This window comes from Takifugu flavidus, chromosome 3 (assembly GCF_003711565.1).
Source record: "Takifugu flavidus isolate HTHZ2018 chromosome 3, ASM371156v2, whole genome shotgun sequence".
Classification (NCBI taxonomy): Eukaryota; Metazoa; Chordata; class Actinopteri; order Tetraodontiformes; family Tetraodontidae; genus Takifugu; species Takifugu flavidus.
Genome location: NC_079522.1, coordinates 2,172,721 through 2,195,951, shown reverse-complemented (window position 1 = coordinate 2,195,951; position 23,231 = coordinate 2,172,721). Strand labels below are relative to the sequence as shown.

At 54.5% G+C, this 23,231-nt stretch overlaps 2 protein-coding genes across 2 annotated transcripts; both read left to right on the top strand.

The window, feature by feature from the left end:
• Positions 1–10,829: 10,829 nt before the first annotated feature.
• LOC130522888 (5,6-dihydroxyindole-2-carboxylic acid oxidase-like) lies at positions 10,830–14,131 on the top strand. The gene is made up of 7 exons (XM_057027744.1): positions 10,830–11,568; positions 11,782–12,104; positions 12,407–12,611; positions 12,683–12,850; positions 12,908–13,087; positions 13,167–13,313; positions 13,381–14,131. The coding sequence occupies exons 1-7, from the start codon at positions 11,214–11,216 to the stop codon at positions 13,566–13,568; spliced, it is 1,566 nt and encodes a 521-aa protein (XP_056883724.1). The 5' UTR covers positions 10,830–11,213; the 3' UTR covers positions 13,569–14,131.
• Positions 14,132–14,589: 458 nt separating this feature from the next.
• On the top strand, positions 14,590–16,963 carry LOC130522889 (leucine rich adaptor protein 1-like). The gene is made up of 2 exons (XM_057027745.1): positions 14,590–14,930; positions 16,147–16,963. Exons 1-2 carry the CDS (start codon positions 14,718–14,720, stop codon positions 16,531–16,533), a joined length of 600 nt encoding a protein of 199 aa, XP_056883725.1. The 5' UTR covers positions 14,590–14,717; the 3' UTR covers positions 16,534–16,963.
• The last annotated feature ends 6,268 nt before the right edge of the window (positions 16,964–23,231 follow it).

Sequence of the window (23,231 nt, the reverse complement as noted above, 5' to 3'; positions counted from 1 at the left end):
ATCGTCTCTACGCTAACCTGTTTGACGGACGGGAACCTGACCTGCATAACCGGGCAAACATGTTGCAAAGTTTTGGGTCTTTATCCCATCAGAACAGGAGATGAGGATCCATAATTAGTCCGAGGTTTGATGAATCTCGCAGGAATCAAATATTTCCCAGCCCGTTCTTTGATCTGCTGAACTATCACCTCTCAGGTTGCCGCCGTCACGCGCTTTGATCTTTTATGCAGTCGGGCCAAAACAGAATCCTGACGATGTTTTTGATCTCCGCCTTAAAAGCTCCCGGGGAACTGACAGCACTTCAGTGTGGATACGGCGTTCCGGAGCGGATTAGACTAAAGTTCCCTTTGATATTTTGATGCCATTATTGACCGTGAAACAAAAAGCTAAATATTGACCTCATCAAATATTTAAGGAGCTCTGACACAATCTATGAGGGCTGGTCCAATAGTTGCCCCTAGGTGGGCTCGCTAGCGACACGCTAGCGGTTCAGGCCAGCGTGATGGAAATCTGACTTTTAAATACCAACATAACCTTTGATCTATAAGAGAGAGGCTTAGCGTGCGCGCATGTGCTAATCAGAGCTTTTGGAACGCGTTAGATGCTAGCTAACTTGTCTTTCAAGCATTTGCTCGGCAAAATGGTTGAACGCTAAAGCGCTCCACGCTAACGGCCACCTTAAAGGGGATATTTTGTCCCATCTGCATTGTTGGTGCTTGAGCTATTAGCATAATCCCAGACAGAGTCGGTGATTTATTTTTTGGACTTATTTCAAATCAAAGTCACCATCTGGCCCCTGAAACAGGCAGCAGAAGAAGCTACTCCGCGTCTCCTCTGTGCACGCGCTCATCAGACGCGTCTTCTTCCGCACGTTCGCACACGCCTGCTGACTTGACACGCAGCAGGTCACGCAGGTGTTGATTACTGCGCCCGAGCTGCTTAATTAACGTGTTGGAGTTTATTTGCTGACACGTGGGAATCAGCTGAGCTCCGGCCTCTGCAGGCCTGGAAAAAATCGAGCTGCGGCTATCGATGTTAGCGCTCTGGTACGGACGGAGGCTAACGCCACTGGAGGCTTTTCTCCTTTTTTGAACAGCAAATTATTTCATTTTGATCTGCTCGGCGGCGGCGGCGGCCTCTCTGCTAATGACATTATCCAATTAAAACTCTCTCAGAGGCGGCAAATTAAACCGCATGTTGAACTTTGGGCGCCAAAGAAGAAACATTGTTGCCGCGAAGCGAAGGACCTTAGCAAGGAGCTTAAGCTTAGCAACACTTGAATTCACAACGTCACTGGAAGGAGCGCACAAGCGCTTGCAGGTGGAACAGAACGTGCACGTTTGCCTCCCGCTGGGTCCGAGAGGCTGGCCAGGAAAGCATTAGCATGTTAGCACGTTAGGAGGACCCTACCAATCAACACATCTTTAATTAAGGCTTGTTTTTAACGAGCAGGGCGGCCCGCGGCGCTCGGCTGGCCGCGGGTGCCGGTCCTGGACACGCCCCCCAGCACCTCCCCTCCCTCTTCCCGAGCCTTTCACAGGAGCGCAGCCTCCGCGCGGATGTTTATGGATTCCCCAGCATTCCAACGGAGCGCCGGTTCTCTTGTTTACCCTCTTTCTTCTCGGCTGTGTTTGAACACGTGCGCGGAGAAGGAGGACCTGAGCACCCAGGGACGTGCACGGAGCCGTGAAAACACAACCGGCTTAAACTGGATGAGCCTCAAAGAGTCGTCAACCTCCTTTCCCGCCTCGATCGGGTCAGGAGTGTTTTGAAAGGAGGTGCGGATGTTCAGAGTTCTTTAATCATGGTTCCACCCGCGGAGCGGGAACCCATGAATTCCTTCACATTTTTAGCCTTTGTTGAATTTTGGATGGACCCATATGGGGGGGCTGGGTGGGGGGGGGGGGGTGATTGACTGAGTCACTCTGGAGATTACAGCAACATTGATGTTCCATTGTTCCACAGAACGGGCTCTGACATCACCGCCGCCGTTCTTGGCCACCAGCGTTTGGCTTAAAAACCCTCCTAATATTTTATTTGAAAGCCAGCGTTGTTACATAATGTGGTGACTCAAACACAAAAAAAAATCCGGGCCGGAATGAGGCGCATCCTGCTCGTGTTTGAATTTGAAAGACTGAAACAATCGGCGGCTATTTTTACCGCCGAATGTTTGCGCTCCCGCAATATGGCGCCTTTGGGTCCGCGGCTGCTGCGGGGAGGGAGCCAGAACCAGTGGTCGGCGTTCCCTCCACAAGCCCGGAAGTGGGCCCGATGGTCCCCTTCCCGGCCTGCATGGCACCAGTGTTCCGGCCAGGTGGGCCAACATCACCCCAGCCTCCTGCTTGGTCCTTGAGCCGCACTCGGTACCCGTGACCGAGGAGCCAAAAAGGAAGCATCAAAGCGACGACCTCGGCCTCGAACGGCGCCGCGCTGCTCTTTGATCTATCAGAACCCAGAAAGTCTCCGTGTTCCAGGAAGCGCAAACATTTGGGTCACCAGAAGCGGCGGAACTGTCCCGTTTCTCCCGAAGGCGCCTCTCGTTCCCGCTCTAACGCTGCGTTAGCCTCTCGCCTGCCGATAAATAAATGATCAAGTGCCGCCGCGGTCGGCTCTCCATCAGGACTCGGCGCCGTGTTCAGACGCATCCCGCCGATGTCTGACATTAAAGCCTCGCCGTCCTCGCTTGACACGGCCCGAGTCGTCAAGTCGTTCCCGCTCGCCCCGAATACAGCGATTCTCTTCCCAACGCCGTCTGGCTTTTTGAAGATAAGCGCACCTTAAAGGGAATTAGCGCCTCTATCAGGGAACATCAAAGCGGGAAGTCCGAGGCGCCGGAACGCCTTTTCCTGTCAAAAGCCGGGTGAAACTCAAAATTTCGGATCGTCATTATCTGTTGCGTCTTTGTTCTTTTGGGCAAACGTGTGCAACGTTTCCCGGGAATGTTAATGGAGCCCCGTGTGAAGATGCCGGGAGACTCTTCAGCTTTTGCTCCGTCTCCTGCTGCTCCGTTACCGCCTGGATTTCTCTCTCCGCCGGGGAAATAGTCAGTAGTCAGAGTCAGTAACGTGGGAACGGAGGCGACGTCACGGGCCTGTAGGATCTTCGGAGGGTTGTCAGGGGCTCAGGTCCAAACGGCTGGAGACGGAAAAGAGGTATTTCATTTACTCCTTCGATAATCTTTAACTATAATTCCAAAAACAAACCTTCAGTCTGGGAAAACTCACGGAAGCAAGAGAGGAGAAAAGGATTTTTACAATCCAAGATTTAACCTGGCAGCCATCAGAACCTCTGAGGCGCTTCCTGATTGGAACCAGCTCAGAACTCTGGGACAGAACTTTCCGTCCTCTCCGTCCCTCCAGCTGTCTCTCGTTTCGGCTGGAGAATCCGTCACCGTCGGAAGCTGCCACTCGCTCGCCCTCTTGAAATTCGCAGCCTTGTCCCGATCGTAGTCCGCCCGCCTGATTGATATCCCTCCACGTGTAGCGAAAATCCCCCAGCATGCCCTGCGCGCCCTCCAGCCAGCGGGGGCCCGACTCTGCCGGGCTTGTTGGGAGCGTTCCCGGCACATCAGGACAAACCTGATTCTGCTGCGGGGAGCCGCCGGTGATTGATGATTCCGGCACCTATCTCCAGCCACAGCAATCTGGCCTGGGCGCCGCCGCCGCCGCGCTGATGCGTGCGCGTGGGCGCGAGCGTGACAGTGAGTGAAACGTCCTCTGCAGCTGTGAGCGAGGGCGAGTGGTGGCGGGTGTGGGAGCGTCCCCGCTCGCGCGCTGGTGGCAGCTCCAGGCGGTTCCCTGTTGTTTGGATTCCCGAGCGAGTGACAAGCCGGGAGCCCACTCCATCCAGGCTTTGTTCGAGAGTCGGAAAATGCCAGCCGCTTCCCCGTCAACACCCACAGGATTCCCGGGCCGTGGCAGTAATCGGCGCCGAGAACGCCGCCCGTGCCTCAAAGTACAAGTTAAGGAGCCTTTTCTTCTTTTCCTCAAATGTCATCCCGCATCACGTTCCTCCTCCTCGCTCCTCCTCAGGCGAACAAACACCGACGCGCGGATCGATCCCGGCTCATCGCGGAGGGGTTCGGATTACACGTTGATAAAAGACGGATGCACCGAGGGGCGACTTCTAAAGGGACGCGCCCGCACCCTCGCTGTAAAGTCCTAATTAAATCGGGAACGAGAAAGTCGCAATCGCATTTGGATGGATTTCAGTTCGGATCGCGTTAGAAAGGGCGCCGCTTGACCCCTTCGGCGAGCTGCGGCGCCCGGGCTTCCGACGCAGCCGAGCCCTGAGTTATCTCTGCGTTAGCGGAACAGGGTTACGCAATATGCCAAGAGTCAAGAAAATCACAACAACACATGTGATGCAGGAAACGGCGTCGCGTAAAGAGGGTCCGGTCGGAAGTCTGACTCCCCCCGAGGGCAGCCCATAAACAGCGCTAACGGATCCAGCTAACTGGCGCGCGGATCCACCTGACCTACATTCATCCACCGCCTCCAATCAGCCCTCGGATTTTGTGAATGTTGCTCCTCTTTGTTTCCCGACAGCGGCCTTGTGTTATTTTGTGAGTCCCGCTGGATCACACACACACGCACGCACACACACACACACACACACACGCGCGCGGATGCTAACCCTAGCCACAGAAAACTCATGTAACAGTGATGATGTGAGGCCGGAGGGAGAAGCAGAAGCACTGATGTCATGTTTCTGCGGAGCCAGTGCGAGGAGCTCCCTCTGCTGCTCGCCTGGGTGAACTGCAGCCCGCGAGACGGACAGCTCCGCTCACCTGGTGAATTATGGGTAAACCGGGTCACATGTGGGTGCGGGAGCTGACGAGACGAAGCAGAGATGGGCGTGGCCTGACAGGGATCCCAAAGGACCCAGAGGAATCCCACCTGGATACTGGGAGCACCTCCAAAACACCCCCCGCCAGGGGCTCAAACCGGGAACCTTTTGGCTTCTCGGCATTCCGGTTTTGCCGCGAGGCGGCCGGGATGTTCCCGTGGCAACGACCGCAGGCTTGATTCGTTTATGAGGAATCCGGTGCCTATAAACAGCCAGGCAGCCGTCGGCCTGGGTTTATAAGCTCATAGAGGTCAGGCAACATCATTTCTCCGGGATAAACTGAGACGTATATACTGTCCGCTCTCCTGGAAGCCATCCTCAGCAATATCCTCCCCCCTTCATCATCCTAAATGCACTTAAATGCTTTGGTTGGAGTCGCTCTGAGTGGGAGTGGGGGGGGCAATAACCGCACCTTTGTCACAGGGGGAATATGCAATCTTTGATGCTTTCCCTGGCATGAAATGTATTTACAAATACCTTTGTGAGAGCTAATAAAAGGTTTAATATTTAATTAAGCCTGGGGGCGTCTCCCAGTAATGGGCGCAGCGGTGATCAATGGGACGTGATGGAGCAGCGTTCCCAGACTGCCCGGCTTCTGCTCCTGAGCCGCCGGATCCATGTTGTTGGAGCGAAGGGCCTCCTGACGTCAGACGATTACCATGAATGATGAATGGAAGCCGGTGATGAAAAATGCATGCGGCCGCTCTTTGTGCCGAGGCGCCATGAAACTTTGATGACCTCTCCGGAGCGGCCGGGCGGGACCGGGCGTCGCCGCGGGGGCGCTGCTGAAGAGACCCCTCGTGATTCTCGCGCACACGGCGACAAATGCCGCCTGGCCGGGCCGCGCTAGCGCTGGGTCCACTCCGGCGGCGCAGCTGACGAGCTAACGCTAAAAAAGGGGGCGCTAAAGCGTCAGCAGGAAGTGCGCCGTGTGCCGCCCAGGAAGACCTCCCGCTACTTCCTTGAACCGGTTGCTAGCTACGTGGTGTAGCTCCGATGTCATGCTGCTCCCAGCTAACGATGCGCAGCCTTGACGCCCCTCCCCCAGTGGAACAATCAGCCCAATTAAAGCGCAGCGTCGCCAACAACGCAAAAAAATGCTGCGTGAGCGTTTTTCCCCAGTTTGCTGCCCAAAACACGAGCCTGAATCCCATCCTGCTTCCCCGCTGTCTCAGCAGAACGCGCAGGGACGCTAACAGCCGGAATTTTACCACCGTGTCTTCGTCCTCTGGGCCGCCCGGGCCCGACCGGGCGACCCGCATGCTGCACGTCTGCTGGGCACCCGGAGGACATCAGCGACCCGCCCGGCCAGAGGACAGCGCTCCAGATCTGACCTAGCTTCCAGAGCCAGTCCAGGAATTCCACAGATCCCGACCAGGCTTCTCCGAAAGTCTTTATTTGTTTCGGGGAGTTTGAGTGGCAGCGAGGCAACAGGAGAAGCCAGAATTTACCCACTAAACCTCACCGTTGTGTAAATTAGCACACCTGCTAACGCGCTCGGCGTCGCGCTGTGCAAATCCACAAAGCTTAGCGGCGGCTGTCGGAGCTGGTCGCTCCTTTTCCCTCTTTTTTTGGTTCGTTCCGGCGTGAAGGCCCACTTCTCCTTCCTTCTAACGTCATCCTTTTAAAAGATGGATAACAGGCTGTTGCGTAAGGCGCTGGCTGCTGACGCAGGCGGCCCCGGTGGAACAGTCGGGGTCTTGTCTCCCTGTCAAAGCTCCGCTTCCACGTGTCTCCACGTGGTTTTCACCCTCGCAAATGGAGACAAAACACAATTAAAGGCCAGGAACCAGTGGAGTCATTTACAGCCTCGTTCTCGGAACGACGACAGGAAGTGGCGACGACAGGAAGTGGCGACGACAGGAAGTGGCGACGCCCGGCGAGGTAGCGCCTCCCCCGGAGCTTCTCCCCATCCCTCAGCGTTCCCACACTGGGATTGTTTGCTTTTGTTTGAGGTATTCAAAGGGAAGCTCGCGCGTGGGTTCCGGGCGGAGGCGTCTGACTGGTCTCCGACACCTCGCCGAGTCATTTCCGAGCTCGCCATCATGTCGTGTAACCAAATGTTTCACTTGTTATTCGTGCCGGGTGACAAAGGTGGAAATGTTCTCGCTAATTTGGTGCCTGTTGAGACGGAAAATTGGATCCACTTTGGGGAGCCGCGGTGAAGTGTCGCCATGCCCGAGCTGCCAATTCCTGCCTCCCATTAATTAAAAGGGAATTTCCACGGGACCTGGGAAAGTCACCCGTCTCCTAGACAAGGTTCCCTGGAATTGGAACCGTTGTTCTCTGGGGGGGGGGGGGTTCCGAGTGTCATGTTAAAAAGTCTTGAAGTGCGAGAAAGGACAATAGAATCCGAGCCCACTTTGACACCAACAATTACCTTCACGACGGATCCGATGCAAAAAATATGCCGCTGGTTGTCATGGCAACTGCTACTTATGCCAATAATACGTTATCTATAGAGAAAGAGGAAGGTTTTCTGCTGCTTTGAAATGTGCGTTTCAGCAGAACCAAAACTGTCCTTGGCTGCCGGGGTCGCCGTGCGATCCGATACGCCGATCCGAGTTTGAGGGGTTTCTGCCCTTCAGACTTCCTGCCTCTGTGAGGACCGGAGACGTTCAGGGTGGTTTTGTAAGACGTTGGACTTATCGCCACCGTGACCTCAGCCGTGACCTCAGCCGTGACCTCAGCCGTGACCTCAGCTACGGCGGTTCGGAGGCGCTACTTCCTGGCATGGCGGCGACGCGCCTCCGTCCAGTTACCACTCTCGCCGCGTCGCTGTCTGGCTCCGCCCACGGAGAGACACTCAGAACCCTTTCAAATGTCTCCCTGAATTGGCTGAACCTGGGAAACCGGCGCTTTTGTCCCCGCCCGCCGGTGCTGATGACCACCGGTCCGACAAAGAGTCGCCGTTTGGTTCTGGTCGGGGAATTTAAGCAGCCTCGTCTCCGGCTTTTGATCGTCTGTCTGGGGAGCGTCTGTAGAACTGTACGGAAAGATGGAAGCTGTTCCCAACGGGAGGTGTTAAAAGAAGAGATTTGAGGTATTTCATTAAAATAAAAATGTGGGAAACGAAGCGCGTCTGGCTCTTGCTAGCAGCGCTTCACACCGTTATCACCGCTCAGGCCGAGGTTTTAAACTCCCGAAGACCCAGACAGATTTAACAAGCTGAGCCGGAGCCATCTTTCCCTTCCTGTCCTCCTCCTCCTCCTCCTCCTCCTCCTGGCTGTAGCATGAAGCTAACGGCACCTTCCAGTCGTGGTCGGGAAGTTTAGCATTTCTCCCTAATCGCTGCTGCTACCTGCTAGCGCCCTCGGCTAGCTAGCGGCTGTTAATCATCTGCACCTTTCTGCCATAAAGCTTGAGAAGTAAAAAAAAACCTGACTGCTGACCGTGGTGGGGGGGGGGAAGGGGGAGCGTCCATGTTTTAAACACCATGTCTCTACTCTTTAAATGATCGCTCTGTAAATCAGCCCAAGTGCTTCGGTATTGGAAAAGCAGCAGATTTAAGAGGTCGAGTCCTTCGCTAAGCAGACAGGATCCCGATATCGGTGGAGGCCTCCGTTCACCGGGATAATTCCAGCTATTCATCAGGCCGCCGTCAGTCTGAGGCCGAGAAGTTCGCCAATAAACTTCTGTCCGAGTCTGAAAAAGCTTCTTCTGTCAGCTCCTCTGAAACTTCTGGGGGCTTCTGCCGGCACGTCTGTCCTGAACCTGCGGAGGACCTGTGGAGAACATGTGGAACACTGAGTCTTGGACTGTGTTTTGGGCTCAAAAGTGTGTGTAGAGTGTGTTTCCAGGGTGAATCCCAGTGGCTCCAGTGAAACCCTGAAGAAGATGATGTGAGAGGTGGAAAACAGATGGACGGATCAAAAAAGGAAACTATAAAAAGGTGAGATGAGAAAGGTAAGATCCTTAAATGTCCTTAAATTGAGCTTTGTTTCTGGTCTCTGACCTCCACTTCCACCAATTATTAGTTAAAACATGCTCCTGGAGAGATGCTCCGCTGGAACCATCCAGGTTCCTCAGGTGGAAATCTTAGTGTGGGGATTTGCCGCCCTCTGCTGGCGGCGCCGCGGTATTACACCCGCTGTTGAGGTGGATGTTTATGGTTCCAGAAAATTAAAAACCTGGACTGAAAATCCCAAAATTCTGTTGTTGATGTAGGAACAAAGCACAATTTAGCACACACACACACACACACACACACACACACACACACACACACACACACACACCTCTATCCCCCCCAGAGGTTCAGTCACGAGTCTGCTCCGGTCCGTCAGCAGACACACCGACACAGTTCCAAAGCTACACCTGTTAGCATTAGCATCCAAGCAGAAATACAACATGACTCCAAATGAAGGTTTTTAAGCTACTGAAATGATGAATGTTGCGTTCCAAGCGGCACAGAACGGTTTGGGTCCAGTCTGTAAAAGGCGGTAAATATTGGACACTTCCTGTTTCGCTCCTGCGGCTCGAAATCACCCCGGAATGCCTCAACATCGTCGATCTTTCATGGCGGTGGGGGGGGGGGGGGACAGGGGGGGAACAACAACAGAATTTTGTCAACGGGGGCCAGAAATGTTTCATTATTCAAAATAAACTCCGAGGACGGAACCAGAAGAGAACCAGAAAGGTTTCAGTTGTATCGGCCCAGAGAAGCGGAAGAAGAGGAGGAACAGCAGGCAGCAGCAGGGTCACATGAGCGGCCCCCATGGCTCCTGGGCCCCCAGCGGCCCCCACTCTGCCTGCTTTTTAGTTTTTGACTCAGGGGAGGATTAGCATTAGGCCTCGGTCACATCATCTCACATGACCCCCTCCCAACCATCCTGCACAGGGTTTGTCAGCACGGTAGCGGGCCGGGGAGGGGGGGGGGGGGGGGGGGGGGGAGGGGTGTGGGTGGGGGTGGGGGGGGCGGATGAGAGGTCAGCCGAGCCGCCATCACGGGACAACTGTACACACAACAGTGTAGCTTAGCCGCGCAGCATACCTGCGCTTTCATTGCTAATGTGGATTTTTCTTTGATTTCCAGTTGAACTGGATCAAAGTCCCGTCCCCCGTCCCCCCCCCCCGTCCCCGTCCCCCCCAGAGATACAAGGGTCACCGTCTCAACGTTCGCGTCGACGTTTAAAACAGATGAAAAGCAGAAAAAGACCCTGGCGAGATGCTAACCCAACACACAGAAGGTTCCTGTGTTGGGAATGCCCTCCATGAGACTGAGCTTAGCGTTAGCTTTGCCTAATCCCTCACCGACCCGGCCCGGTTATGAAAGCGGGCTGGAATTCTGATCGTGGAACACATGTGACTGGGTTAAGGTTCTTTCTCCTGCCGAGGGCGCCGGAGATCACGCACGGCACCGCCGGAGAGAGGCGACGAAGGGACCGACTCCTGACCGCGGTTCCACCGGGTGACGTAGATGTGGGGGGGGGGGGCAGATTTTAGCATTCCCCTCTTTAGCCTCCTCTGGTTCGAGTTCCCAGTTCCTGCTGGGAGAACTGTTGCTGGTTCCGAGCAAAGTTGGGATATTTTGGCAACAGCAGGAAAAAGGTTCTTCTCTGTTCTGAATAACTTTCTCCCCCTGGTCGAAGCCCCAAAATCCCTCAAAAATAGTGTTTATTTCCGCAAAATTAAAATAAAAAACGGAATACTGCAGATTTTTCCAGCTCCGGTGATCCAACACTTGTTGTAGACACACCGATTTGGATCCGTCTCTGGGTTTATGGAATTACAAACATTTCCCTAACATTTGCCACACTGCTGAGAGGCTTCAGGCGGTGTTTTGTGCTCCGTGCATGTGCGTCTCACACGCTCGCACAGCAGCCCCGAAGCGGAGCCAGAGAAGAGTCACATGACCCGGAAGATCAACCTGTGAATGATTTCTTTGTTAGTCTGGAATTAAACTGCTTTAATAACTAGTTTAGACTCATTAAATGTGTTAACGTGCTGCCGCGTTGAGGGTTTTACGTCATCAACGCGGCTCATTTCCCGCGCTTTGCTGCTAATGTCACATTTACACCTGGAATCAGGTGGATTTCCGCACTTTTCCATGTTGGTCCGGTTGGTTTTGGATAAGAAGACGACCTTGTGCAACTTCCAGTCCAGTAGGAACTGGGAAGGAGTGTGAGGGCGTCACGCGGGAGTCAGAAATCCGGGCAGTCATGCGCTAATCTGCTATTTAAGGGCGCTGCTTGGATGATTCTGGGTGCAGCTACGGGGGCGCGGACGCACGGGAGGGGCAGCAGGACACTCTCACACCGGCACATCAGATTCTCCTTCCATCTGGATAAACTTTCACCTCTCATTTTTACCCCAACTTCCAGCCTCGAGCGTGCGTAAAAGTTACCCAAACCTCCGTTTGGATCATGTTTGCGCGCTGCGTTTTCTTGCTCGCGAGCGCAGCGGTCGTGCGCGCTCAGTTCCCGCGACAGTGCGTCACTCCGGAGGTTCTCCGGAGCGGACAGTGCTGCCCGTCGCCCCCCGGGTTCGACGATGACCCGTGCGGCGCCAGCACGGGCCGCGGGCAGTGCGTCTCCCTCACGGTGGACGCGCGGCCGCACGGCCCGCAGTACCCGCACGACGGGCGCGACGACCGGGAGCGGTGGCCCGCGCGCTTCTTCAACCGCAGCTGCCAGTGCAACGGCAACTTCAGCGGCGCCGACTGCGGCCGCTGCCGACACGGATGGACGGGAGCCGACTGCGACCAACGCGTCAGCGTCGGTGAGTGTCGGTCAGGTGGGGCAGAGTGGTCACGTGGGGGCAGTTGAGGTCAGAATGGGGACTTTAGGCACGAAATTCTAGTTAAGGGCCAACATTGTGTGTCCTTCACGCGCAACCTTCACGCGCAACCTGCCGCAGCGGCTCGTTCAAAGCGCCGATTGTCTCGTGGGCGCAGCAGCTAATCCGCCTTTCTTCTCCCGTGACCCCCCCCAGTGAGGAGGAACGTGATGCAGCTCAGCGCGGAGGAGAAGCGCGCCTTCGTGAGCGCGCTGGACCAGGCCAAGCGCACGGTGCACCCGGACCTGGTGATCGCCACGCGCCGCTACGCCGAGATCTTCGGGCCGGACGGGAACACCGCGCAGTTCGAGAACATCACCATCTACAACTACTTCGTGTGGTCGCACTACTTCTCGGTCAGCAAGACCTTCCTGGGGGCGGGGCAGGGCAGCTTCGGGGGGGTGGACTTCTCGCACGAGGGGCCCGGCTTCGTCACGTGGCACCGGTTCCACCTGCTGCAGCTGGAGCGCGACATGCAGGTGAGTGGAGGGAAAAGAGGCGGTTCCCCGGAACACTTCCGCCCCCGGCCGTTAGTTTTAGCTAACGAGCTAAATCTGCACACTTACTCGCCAATTACCCGCCCATAATTGGCGAATGAAAGGAGGTTCTTGTTCCGGGGAACTCGGGTTTCACGCGCGTTTAGCTACTGTCAGCGGAGGTTTCGGATCCCTTTTCCCGGTTTGGTCATCAGGAAGTTCTGTTTCTCACTAACGAAGACTTTTGTGGTCGAAAGCTTGAACCGATTCCGTCAACCAGATCTCCGTCTTTCCTCCGGAACCAGGACATGCTCCAGGACCCCTCCTTCGCGCTGCCCTACTGGAACTTCGCCATCGGGGGGAGCGCGTGCGACATCTGCACGGACGACCTGATGGGCGCCAGGAGCGGCTTCGACGTCAACGCCATCAGCGCCAACTCCATCTTCTCCCGGTGGCGGGTGGTGTGCGAGAGCGTGGAGGACTACGACACGCTGGGGACCGTCTGCAACAGTGAGACGCCGCCCCCCCTCCTGGTCTTCCCGCCCGGGAACGCTCTTTCACTCCGCTTCACCTCCTCTCAGGTACCGAGACCTCCCCCATCAGGAGGAACCCGGCGGGCAACGTCAACAGGCCGATGGTGCAGCGCCTCCCGGAGCCCCAGGACGTCGCCGACTGCCTGCAGGTGAACACCTTCGACACGCCCCCCTTCTACTCCACCTCCTCTGAGAGCTTCAGGAACACCATCGAAGGTGAGACGACCCCCTCCGTCCTTCCCGCGTGGCGCTCCTGACTTCCTGTTTCCCCAGGCTACAGCGCCCCCAAGGGCAACTACGACCCCATCGTGAGGAGCCTCCACAACCTGGCTCACCTGTTCCTGAACGGGACGGGGGGGCAGACCCACCTGTCCCCCAACGACCCCATCTTCGTCCTGCTGCACACCTACACCGACGCCATTTTTGACGAGTGGCTGCGGCGGCACAGTCCAGGTGCTCGAGCGGCAAAGCTCGTTCGTTTCTTCGGCCACATTGCGAAGTTTCTAAGCTAATTTCAGCGAGTCCCCAACAGGAACGGCCGTGTACCCCGAGGAGAACGCCCCCATCGGACACAACCGGGGCTACAACATGGTGCCCTTCTGGCCCCCGGTGACCAACGCCGAGATGTTTGTGACGGCCCCCGACAACCTGGGCTACTCCTACGAGGCCGAATGGCCAGGTAACGAGCGCCCGCCTCCGCTCCCGTCGGCGGACGCCGCTAAAGTAACCGAGTTCCGTCTCCCCAGGTCAACCGTTCACCTTGACGGAGATCATCACCATGGCCGTGGTGGTCGCCCTGGTCGTGGTCGCCGTCATCTTCGCCGCCACCACCTGCGCGGTGCGCGCCAAATCCCGCCAGTCGGAGAGCCACCAGCCCCTCCTCATCGACCAGTACCAGCGCTACGGCGACGACAAGAGCCAGTCGGTGGTGTGAGGTCGCTGTTCGCCGAATCCGTGTCGCGTCTGTTCATCTCGTTAACTAGCTATGAAACAAGTAGGGGAGCTTTTATGAGCTCAACATCTCAACTGTCCTGTCAAATCAAGCGTTTAAAGGTGTGAAAGTGTGGCGCCGCCCAGCAGGTGGTGCTAAAACGCCCCGGCGGGGCAGTAAAGGGGGCATCAGGGGTCAAGAAAGTAGCTTCGGTTGGAACTCCAGGATCTCCTGGAACGTTCTGATGCATTTACAATAAAAAAATAAATTAAAAAAACGTCTTTGACGTCAGCAGAGCGCGCGGGGGCCAGCAGGGGGCGCCACACATCAGCTTACAAAAGCCTCCACGTGCGCGGAGCGTTCAAGAAAATCCAACAACCTGATGTTTATGTCGAACTAACCGGAAGTGTTAATTAACGGCGCGAGGACGGATGTGCTTTGGTGGTTTATTGTTGTTGTTTTCTCTCTTTCTGCTAAATTCGTCTCGTATTTTGTTTTTACGTTTATACTTTGAGGCTGTTACCTGTTTATTAACTCTATATGAATTAAACTTTATTAAAACCTAATTAACATGCTGACAAATATAAAATATATTAATATTCAACATGACAGATTAGCGGAATAACTTGAAAGTGTTTCAGTGTCCTTTTAAACCTTTTTCTTCAGTGGCATTAAAACCACTTTAGCCTCCAGATGCTAAATGTGGTCAAAGGAAAAGTGTTTCTTTGATCACATTTTCATCATTTTACTTCCATCTTTCAAGAAAAAATGGGAGCTAAAAAACCGTCAAAATGACAAATTTGATGCTAAGCTAAAGAACAAACTTGAAGAAGCTTTAACTTAATGTCAAAAACACATCAAAACGACGGCCTAAATGACGTCATCTCCCCGCCCAGGTAACCCCTCACCTGTCCGGCTACTTCCGGAGGAGGTTCCGTTGTGGGCGTGTCTGTGCGGAGGCGCTCACGTCATTGGTTGTCTCGGGGCCCTTGAGCGTAAAGCCAACGTTAAGAAAACCAGCACTTCAGTCCGCGCGCCGGCACAGCTGCGACCACGCGCCGCCGAGTCGCGCTGAACTCGCGTGCGTCTCTGAAGCTCGTGCCTGGTTCAAACGGAGAGTCTGGTCGCTGTTTCCATTTTCGGACACGCGCGATGGCCGAGGACGACCGCGTCTTCCCGGATTTAAAGGACATCGAGACCAAAGTGGGTCGGAAAGTTCCGGAGAGTCTCGCGCGCTCGCTGCTCGGAGGGAAACGTCACGAGGAGCGCGAGAAAGCGGCGATGTCGTCGACCTGCAAACGTCGCAGCAGCTCTGCAGAAGTGAAGCGGCTGGAGGGCAAAATGTTGTTCCTGAGACAGGAAATGGTGAGCAACCATCCCGTAATAAGCCTGGTAATAACGCGCCAATAACGCGTTAATAACATCAGGTGCGTGAAACCTTCAAGCGTGCAACTAAAAGTTGCTGTAAACTTCACAACTTCACCGGAAGTGTGACACAACCTGCACATGTTTACATTCAGTGTTCTTCTATTTGTATTAAAATATACATATATTTGGGTAAAGTATCGCGAGAATAGCTTTACTTTTTAAATTCCTGGAGTTGTTAAACCCTCTTCTATTAGACCGACGTCAGTAATATGCTAAATATGCTAACGACTGGTTAAAAATGCCGGTTTCAAATTTCCAGCCTCAATAATTAGTCAAATAATGGTTCTCTTGAGCTTAGTCAGCATTTTTGGAGAAGCCAGCGAGGTCAACTGTGCAACGGCGTCTTAGTCCTGTCCAGAAAAGCCAAACCAGGAGACAATATGGACATTAGCTCTTCTTTGTCCTAGAAATGTTCGTTAATCTCTTTAATCCGACTGAAATAAGACTTAAAACCGCCTCATAATCGAATTCAGTGGCTCGGAGAACCGAGTCGTGGGTCGCCTGACTCCCAGCGGGGAGCAGGTGATGCACGTTCACACCTCGGTCAGCTGACGTGGCCCCGCCCCTCCCCCACCCCGCTCTTTGTTATTCCCCCCCCCACCCCCCCCCCACCCCATCCTGCCCTTCATTTAAATGATAACGCGGAAGAGTTTCATCCAGTCTGGAGTCGCCCAGGTTGCCCGAGCAGTTTCCCAGAACGCATCCTGATCCGGGTGAACCGGAACCGTGTCCGTTAGCATCGGCCCCGGTCACCTCGTCCGCGTGTCCTCGTGTTTCCAAAGCAGGTGTGGACGCCTCAGAACAAACAGTCCCAAATCCGGGTTGTTTCCCTCCGGAGGGAGGCGGCTGTGTTGACAGTCCGGAACGCCTCCGGGACCGCAGCTGCCAGTTTCACTCCAGGTTTTGTCCCGCTGACGCCAGGCTCCTCCTTCCCGTCCTCGTCCCACGTCTGAGCACGCGGTGTTGTGGCTGTGGCGACGGCGCAGGAATGCTAACAGTTGTTGCCTTTGACATCGTAGCGTCGGTTAGCTCCGAGGAAACGCCGTTGAGACTGTCAGTGACGGGACTTGGCCACCGGGGGCGCACTTCCAAGGTTAAAATCGGTCTTATCCTAAAAGCTAACAAACGTTCCGTGGTGTTTCTCCTCATTTAGGCGCTCCTGCGAGCCATCGACGTCAAGCTGATGCGGCAGCTGATGTCCATCAACGAGGGCATCGAGTCCATCCGCTGGATGATGGAGGACAAAGGGGGCGTGGCCAGCCCAGAGGGCAGCCTGACCGGGAGCCTGTACAGCCTGACGGACAGCCAGGAGGGGTCCTCCTCGCGGGGCAGCCTCAACAGCCTGAACGACGCTAACAGCGACGAGCTGGACGGGCTGTCGGTGGGCAGTTACCTGGACACGCTAGCCGAGGACCTGCCGGGGGACCCGTCCCCCACCGAGCTGGACTCTTTTGTGGAGAAGACGGTCACGGACACTTTTAGCAAGTCTCCGCTCAAACAAACTAAAGTGGAATCAGACGAGTACTACTGCTTCGGATAATGCTAAGCTAAAAACACCGGTTTACAAAGACTGCCGACTCTGACCCGTTAGCTTAGCTTCTCTCCTTATCGCAAATGCTAAAAGAAAAAAGGGATCCCGCGTAAATTTCCCGGTGAAATCGACGTCTTAATTAGCAACGCTAGCTTCGTCGGCAGCGTCGGAGGCTAGAAGTGTAGCATCAAGTGCAATTTTGGCCGATGCCAAATTCCGACACCACCCGGGCGATGCCGGCACCGAACTTTTCCCCGTTGACCGACGGATACTTGAAGAATTTTGGGGAAATTGCTCCCCGAGGCAGCGCTGACCGGACGCGCTCCAGACGTTTGCCGACGATTTTCCCGAGCGCTAACGTGTTTCCATGTCGACATTTCCATGTTTGTCCCGTTGATTCCCTTTGATAATGCCGTGAAAATTAAATAATATATTCCAACTTCCCTCTCGCTCAGCGTCTTTTTCCAGCAGCCTTAATGGGACGGAACGGCTAAAAATACTTTTGTGCCTTTTAAAGTATTTGCAGCGGAATCTTTGTTATTTTTAGCAACATTCCCGACTGATCCCGTTGCCAGAAGCTGAAGGAGTTGAACTGAAACTGACACAGACGAAACCAGAGATGATTGAAACTCCGGCTTCCGAGTCGCCGGGACCTTTTTGGCTTCTTATCTTTCCCCTGATAATTAACGTTCCAGACGGAACATTCAGGGAAAACCATGACGGGACAGACGAGAGCCTCTCTGGTCTGCTAATGAGTGAGCGGTCACGGGGAACAGTAGACCAGTCGCTCCGGGACGGGGACCTGACGTCAGGGCCGGATTACTCTTCAATTACTCCCCCCATGCCGGAGTGTCCGTGCAGTTTGGAGCTAGCATCTGGGAACGCTTGGGGTTGGTGTTAAATTAGTCCCAGACGGATAAATCTCCTGATCCGGGCACCTGTAACTGTCTCATTCTGAGTGTAAAGCAGATTTATCTGAGGACCCCCCCCCCCCAGAAGCTAGGCTATAAGCTCCTAGGCTAGCTAAACCAGCTGCTCCGGGCTAAAGCGCACAGCCAGGACAGGTTCCATGAGGAGATAATGAGTTAAAATTCCTCCGAGCTGCACGGAACGCTAAACATAAACAGTGGCCCTGAGGAGGAACCTGGGAGCTGCCTGTGTCTCCCTCGGGACGTCTGTGGACCTGTCCCGAAGATGACTGACAGGTGACGGAGGGACAGCAGCCATTGTTGGACACGGCTAATGCGTCACGTGCCTGGCTGCGGCTAAGCTAATTAGCCTCTTGGGTTGGGAACCCAAAACCGGCCAATGTCTGGGAAACTGTCACCGCGTGGTTAAATGGGGATACGGGATATGGGGGGGGGGGGGGGCGGGCGGGCAGAGACAGCGTCCCCTCAGACAGGAAATCGGAGGACGCGGCTCTGTCGGCTCAGTCTTGATGTTGACGTGGCACTTCCTGCCGCGGAAAAGCAAATCCACGAACGTCCTTTTCCCTAAGACGCGCTATCGGGTCTCATCCAGGAAAACTCCTCACCGTGCGTCCCTCATCCCAGGGGACGACCGAGCTGGAGCGCCCGGAGCGGGCGTTGGCGGCGGGCGGGGGCTTTGGCCTCCTGCCAACATCTGGGCTCTGAGGCTCTTTTGTGCTGCTCAGAACCTCGATTAGCCGCCGCAGAACGGCTCCACTGTTCCGTTAGCATAAATATTGGCAACAAAAGCCGCCACCGCTCGTAAATTCTCCCGGAGAGAGCGCACGTCGGAAGTTTCCTCAGACGTCGGAGGGAAAGCAGACGGGGCAAATTCCATCCATAGTTTTCAATCTTTATTCTTACTCAGGCATAGCATTAGCATGTTAGCGCGTTTTGGGTCAGCGTAACCTTGGCTCGTGTACAAAAGAAGCTAAAAGTTGGAATATTCACACGTTCCGGACCCTTGGAATTCCTGTTTCTTGGGTGAACAGTTCGGGACGACCGTCACGCCGTTGGTCCGACCGAGGCTCCGCCCCCCCAGGAGGAGAAAGAGGTCGGTTCTTGTGATTTGGTAACAACAGGCATCAACGCTGATGTCATCCCACATCAAAGCAGATCAAAGAGGATCTCATTACAAATCCAGGGTTTATTCCTAAACCTGACCACGCCCCCCTCCCCCACCAGGCTGGGATTGAATAACGGGCCGCAGCAGACGGGAACCATCACCAGAGAAGAAGAACAAAACCTCCCGACCCTTTGATCCCTTCTCTCTCGTCTTCCTGCGACGGTATCGGGAATCAAAGGTCAAAGGTTTCGACCCCGTCTGGGCTTTTGAACGCGGCTCAACTGAGTCATGAAAGAGACGTTTCTCTCCATCTCTTTGGAAGAGTTAGCATTGGGAAACAGAACCGGAATTTCCCCCTCCCGCTCCGATCTGGCTCACAAACGGTGAGACGAGCCACACGCTAGCAAACACGCTGGAAATGCTCGGTCATTCCCGACTGGGGTCAAATGAGGGCCGTTCGGGGTCAACAGGAAAGGGTCGGGATAGATCGACCCCGAAGGGTCGAGAACTATTGATCCACGTTCCGTGTCAAGTGCTCTCTTCCCGTTGTGGACTTAGCTACTTAGCTACGACGTCTGTCATCGCTCCACACTCCCACACTTCCTGGGAACGGGAGGTTCTCTTGGGAAAGACAACGGGAACGAGCTTCCCTGTTTCCTGAGGTCCCGTTTTAAACCTGAGACGGAAGCAAGAGGGAAAACCTTCGTTCTCTAACTTGGCTACGTTCCTCGGCAGCTAGCGCTGAAGCCACGTGGCTAAAACAACAGCAAGCGTTTGTCTGGACCTGTCTCTGATTACCCCCCATTTACCCTGTGGGGTTAGCCACCTGTCTCTAGCTGCTGAGCTAACAGGGGCTAACAGACAGATCCTTGTGCTCGGCTAAGCCTCTTACCCAGCTGTTCCGAGTCTCCCGTCAGGAAGCACCAAAGCTTCGATGGTTTTGCGATGGCGCTACAGCTGCTGAGACGGCTAACTGAGCTCTCGGCGCTCAGGCAGCTCAGGCTAATGATTGCTAACGCTCGCTGCATCGCTAGAGTCGGCTGTCGAGCCGCGCAGGTGACTGTGTACCGGCTAATGGAGACAAACGGAGGCCAACGAGCTAAAAGAGAGCTAGCAAGCGCACCGAGAAGCGGGTCATCGAGCTCGATGAATACGTAGCGGATGTTAGCTGGAATGTTTAGCCATCAGACCAGAACACATCAGACCCGAGCTGTTCGCATTTACTCTCCTCGTTCATCAACGCTAAAACAGCAAAAAACAGAAATACGTTTGTGCGTAGGCCACGCCCACCTCCTGAGGTTGCCATAGCGACAAGTTGACGCACAAGCATAAGTTGGCCCTGACGCGTGTCATTGAATTAGCATTATACACGTCGTACAACATTTATATGTTGATCCTCAAAGCTAATGATAGTTGCTAACGTTTAAGCTGCTAAAGGACCCGACTGTTGCTTTCATTTGTCACTGAAGCCGCAACGTAAAGGCGACTTTGCTTATGCAAACGATGACAAATCGCGGCGCCACATCAGTCGATGTGCGGAGCAACATTCAGTGTGAACGCTAGCGCGCAACAGGTCAACACAAGTCAGAGGCAACAGCCTCCAGCGGAACAGTGATGGAAGGTTGCTGCTCTCCGTTTGGCTTCTGCGGGTTTCTCAATCACGCTAGCAAACAACTTGGAGTGCGTCCTGTTAGCCGAGGGGTATTTGCTAGGAAGAAGAAAAAGGCTGGCGCCAAACCTACTGGGAAGAACATTCACTGAGAGGAAGATAAGATCTTAAAATGAGCACCAGTTAGCTACATTAGCTTTGAAAAAAAACAAGCTAACTGCTACAACATTGTCTTCAGGACAAGAAGAAAAGCTGATATTGGCATAGCTGTACATCAAACAAGAACCAGTCGAGTTAGCATCTGTTTAGCTTTGCTGACTGCTTTAGCACGCCACGGAGCGTTAGCATTTCTGATAGCATCTGGAAGCTATTTCCGCCTTGAGGTGCAGCAGACAGACACATCAGGTACCTCCATCTGCCGGCGCCAGAACATTGTCGGAGCGATCATGAAAGCAACCGGTTTCACACTAAACCCAACCACCCCACGGCTAATTTTAGCATCACTCCGCGCTATTAGAAGCACCATTATAGCCTGAGAGTGGCTCTTTAAACCACATCTGACTAGCGTGCTCGGCTGGAACGCGGCTGCCTCTGAGCGGTCGACACGCCTCCCGCGGCAACGGTTGCCGGCCCGTTTGGATCCAGGCTAAAGTCTGAGTCACGACGTGATAACAGGATGCTAGCGACGTGGGTTCTGTCAGCTCGACACCATTTACAACCCAGATTTATGCTCCCTTGTTTTACTGCATGTTGCTTTGATGTAGCCGCCCAGGCGATAGCGCAAAAATAGGCTAAATGCACACAAGTGCCGGCGGCGGGAAGCTCGAGATCGATAGCATGTCCTCTTTTTCCCATCAGCGCCGCAGAGACGACACTCAGCACGGATCAATAACAAACGAGGAGCGGCGCTAGCATGTTAGCGCCCCGGCGTTCTCTCCCGATGGCGTGCAGGAGCACAGAGCGACCTCAGATAATTCTGTTTCTGTTTACACCCCGAGTGAGCAGCAAATGTTGCCTAGCAACCAATCAAGCTAGCTCCTCGGCTACTATATTGGACAAGAACCCTCCCTGATCCAGGTGGCTCGCTAAGATGGCTTGCGTGGTTGCAGGCTAACAACTGACACTATCGTCTGTGCCAAACACAATGAGATGCTAGTTGGCGTGAGAAATGTTGGTTAGCGTTGCTATCACGCAATCGCAGCTACAGGAAGTGCATTCTCATTCGTGCTGGTTTGCATGTGGGTCGTGCTGGTTCTGTCGCGCCCGGCTGCTGCTGCCCCGTTTCCTCCTCAGACGCTCAAGATAACACCCATGTTAGCATTCACACGTAGCTGCGAGCGCCTCTCTTTGCACGGCTGTAGATCGTTAGCTTGTCGAGCTAATGATCATACGAAATCTGGTACAAAGTATCAAAGCGGCCTGGAGCCATGTTCTTCCACAAGGTCACACTTGTGAACCCCCCCCCCCCCCCCAATGTGCAAACATTTGCCAGCGGCTACGTCACCGCGCTACTTTAAACACGCTCATAAACCGAGATTACACGCTCTTATCGGAGCGTCGCGGCGGTGATGTCATTTGAAGCTGGAATGCTAACATGACAGGTGTGTTTAGCGCTGACTTCCTGTCCCGAGCCTGACGTTGCTAACATGCTAGAACTGCAGTCAAAGGCCCGAACCTTTGACGTTAGCGTTGGCAATAGCGCTCCCTTGTCTGGGTTTAGCTCCCAGACGGAGGGTTAGCGTTAGCCACCAGGAAAACACCACCATAAATCATGACAACTTCCTGCCTACAGAGGACGACGCCGACTTAATTTCGGGTTTACGACAGGAAGGAAATTTGCCGTAATTGGCGCCGGCGAGATGAGTCGTGTTGTGGACAAGAAGACGCTAAAATTAAAAAGCTAAAATTGACCTGAACGCAACGCTAAACTGGGACTGTGAGAGTTGTGTGACGTCGTCGTGGCGACCGACTGTCGGCCGGAGGTGAAGCGCGGCTACGCTAACGCGACAGTTGCAGGTTTTAATCCCACAGGCGCTGTTGCCCAGCGTTAAGCATACATCCAAGCAGTTTACCCACAATGCAGTGCTTCAAGCCATATGTTGCCATATGTGTTCTCAGGAAGGGGTCTAATCCACACCGACCCCCCTTCTTCGGTGGTGGGGGGGTCCAGTCCGGTTGCTGACTCCTGCCTTCATGTCGGAAATGGCAACAATGGTTCCTTTAGCAACAAACAGATGTTAGCAGATTTTATCGGAGGCGGCTATCAATCACGGACCATGATCAGCGAGTAAAAACACGCCGCCGGCGTGGCTCCGCCCACTTGTTCCTTGTCTGATTCTGATCCAGGGACAGAAGATAATTATCCAAAATGATTTAAAAAAAACAAACTTGTCAAAGCAGTTAGCTTGTGCGACAGGTCGCGACTTGCCTTCGCTGGTGTGGCGCAACCTTTGGGATAATCCAGGCCTGATGCTAAGTGTTTAGCATGCGCTGGTGTAGCCAGAGTTCCGTCATGACCGTTGTTGCTTTGATCTTCTCCTTTCAAGTCCGCTCTGCCCTCACCTGTCCTCCTCGCTCACACCTGCATGAAGCTAGCTTGTGCAGCATATTTGCCGAGTCATCGCGAACGGCAGGTTTCTGTTTGCGTAACCTTTTCGGTAGCGCGAGGCGCTAACATGAGTCACGGTGTTTGAACAGGAAGTGCCGCGTCTAAACGAGCGTTAGCGACAGACGCGACACAACGAGTCGTTGTCAGAAGTGAGTCAGAAGCTAAGCAGCTACTTTACGCCATCCTGGACCTTTAGCCGTCGTCATGGTAACCCCACACCTTCGCCCACATCCAAGCGGAGCGTGACGCTGTGGCAACATCCGATCTCGCCTGTGCAGGCACGCCGCGGGTAACCTGACTCCTGAACCCGGGGGGGGGGTGACCTCGAACGCCACGGTAGCTTATTGAGCCAACAGGTGCTCGTTGCGGCTTCAGCTGCGTAGCACAGGTGCTAGCTGCCGCAGGGTTTGGCGAGCAGCAGCTGCAGGTGTTGTCTTGTCGCTCCAGAAACATTCA

Coding starts and splice junctions, on each gene's coding strand:
- LOC130522888 (XM_057027744.1), top strand. CDS start 11,214: ATGTTTGCGCGCTGCGTTTTCTTGCTCGCGAGCGCAGCGGTCGTGCGC. Junction 11,569..11,781: donor CGACCAACGCGTCAGCGTCG/GTGAGTGTCGGT, acceptor GACCCCCCCCAG/TGAGGAGGAACGTGATGCAG. Junction 12,612..12,682: donor GCTGGGGACCGTCTGCAACA/GTGAGACGCCGC, acceptor ACCTCCTCTCAG/GTACCGAGACCTCCCCCATC.
- LOC130522889 (XM_057027745.1), top strand. CDS start 14,718: ATGGCCGAGGACGACCGCGTCTTCCCGGATTTAAAGGACATCGAGACC. Junction 14,931..16,146: donor TGTTCCTGAGACAGGAAATG/GTGAGCAACCAT, acceptor CTCCTCATTTAG/GCGCTCCTGCGAGCCATCGA.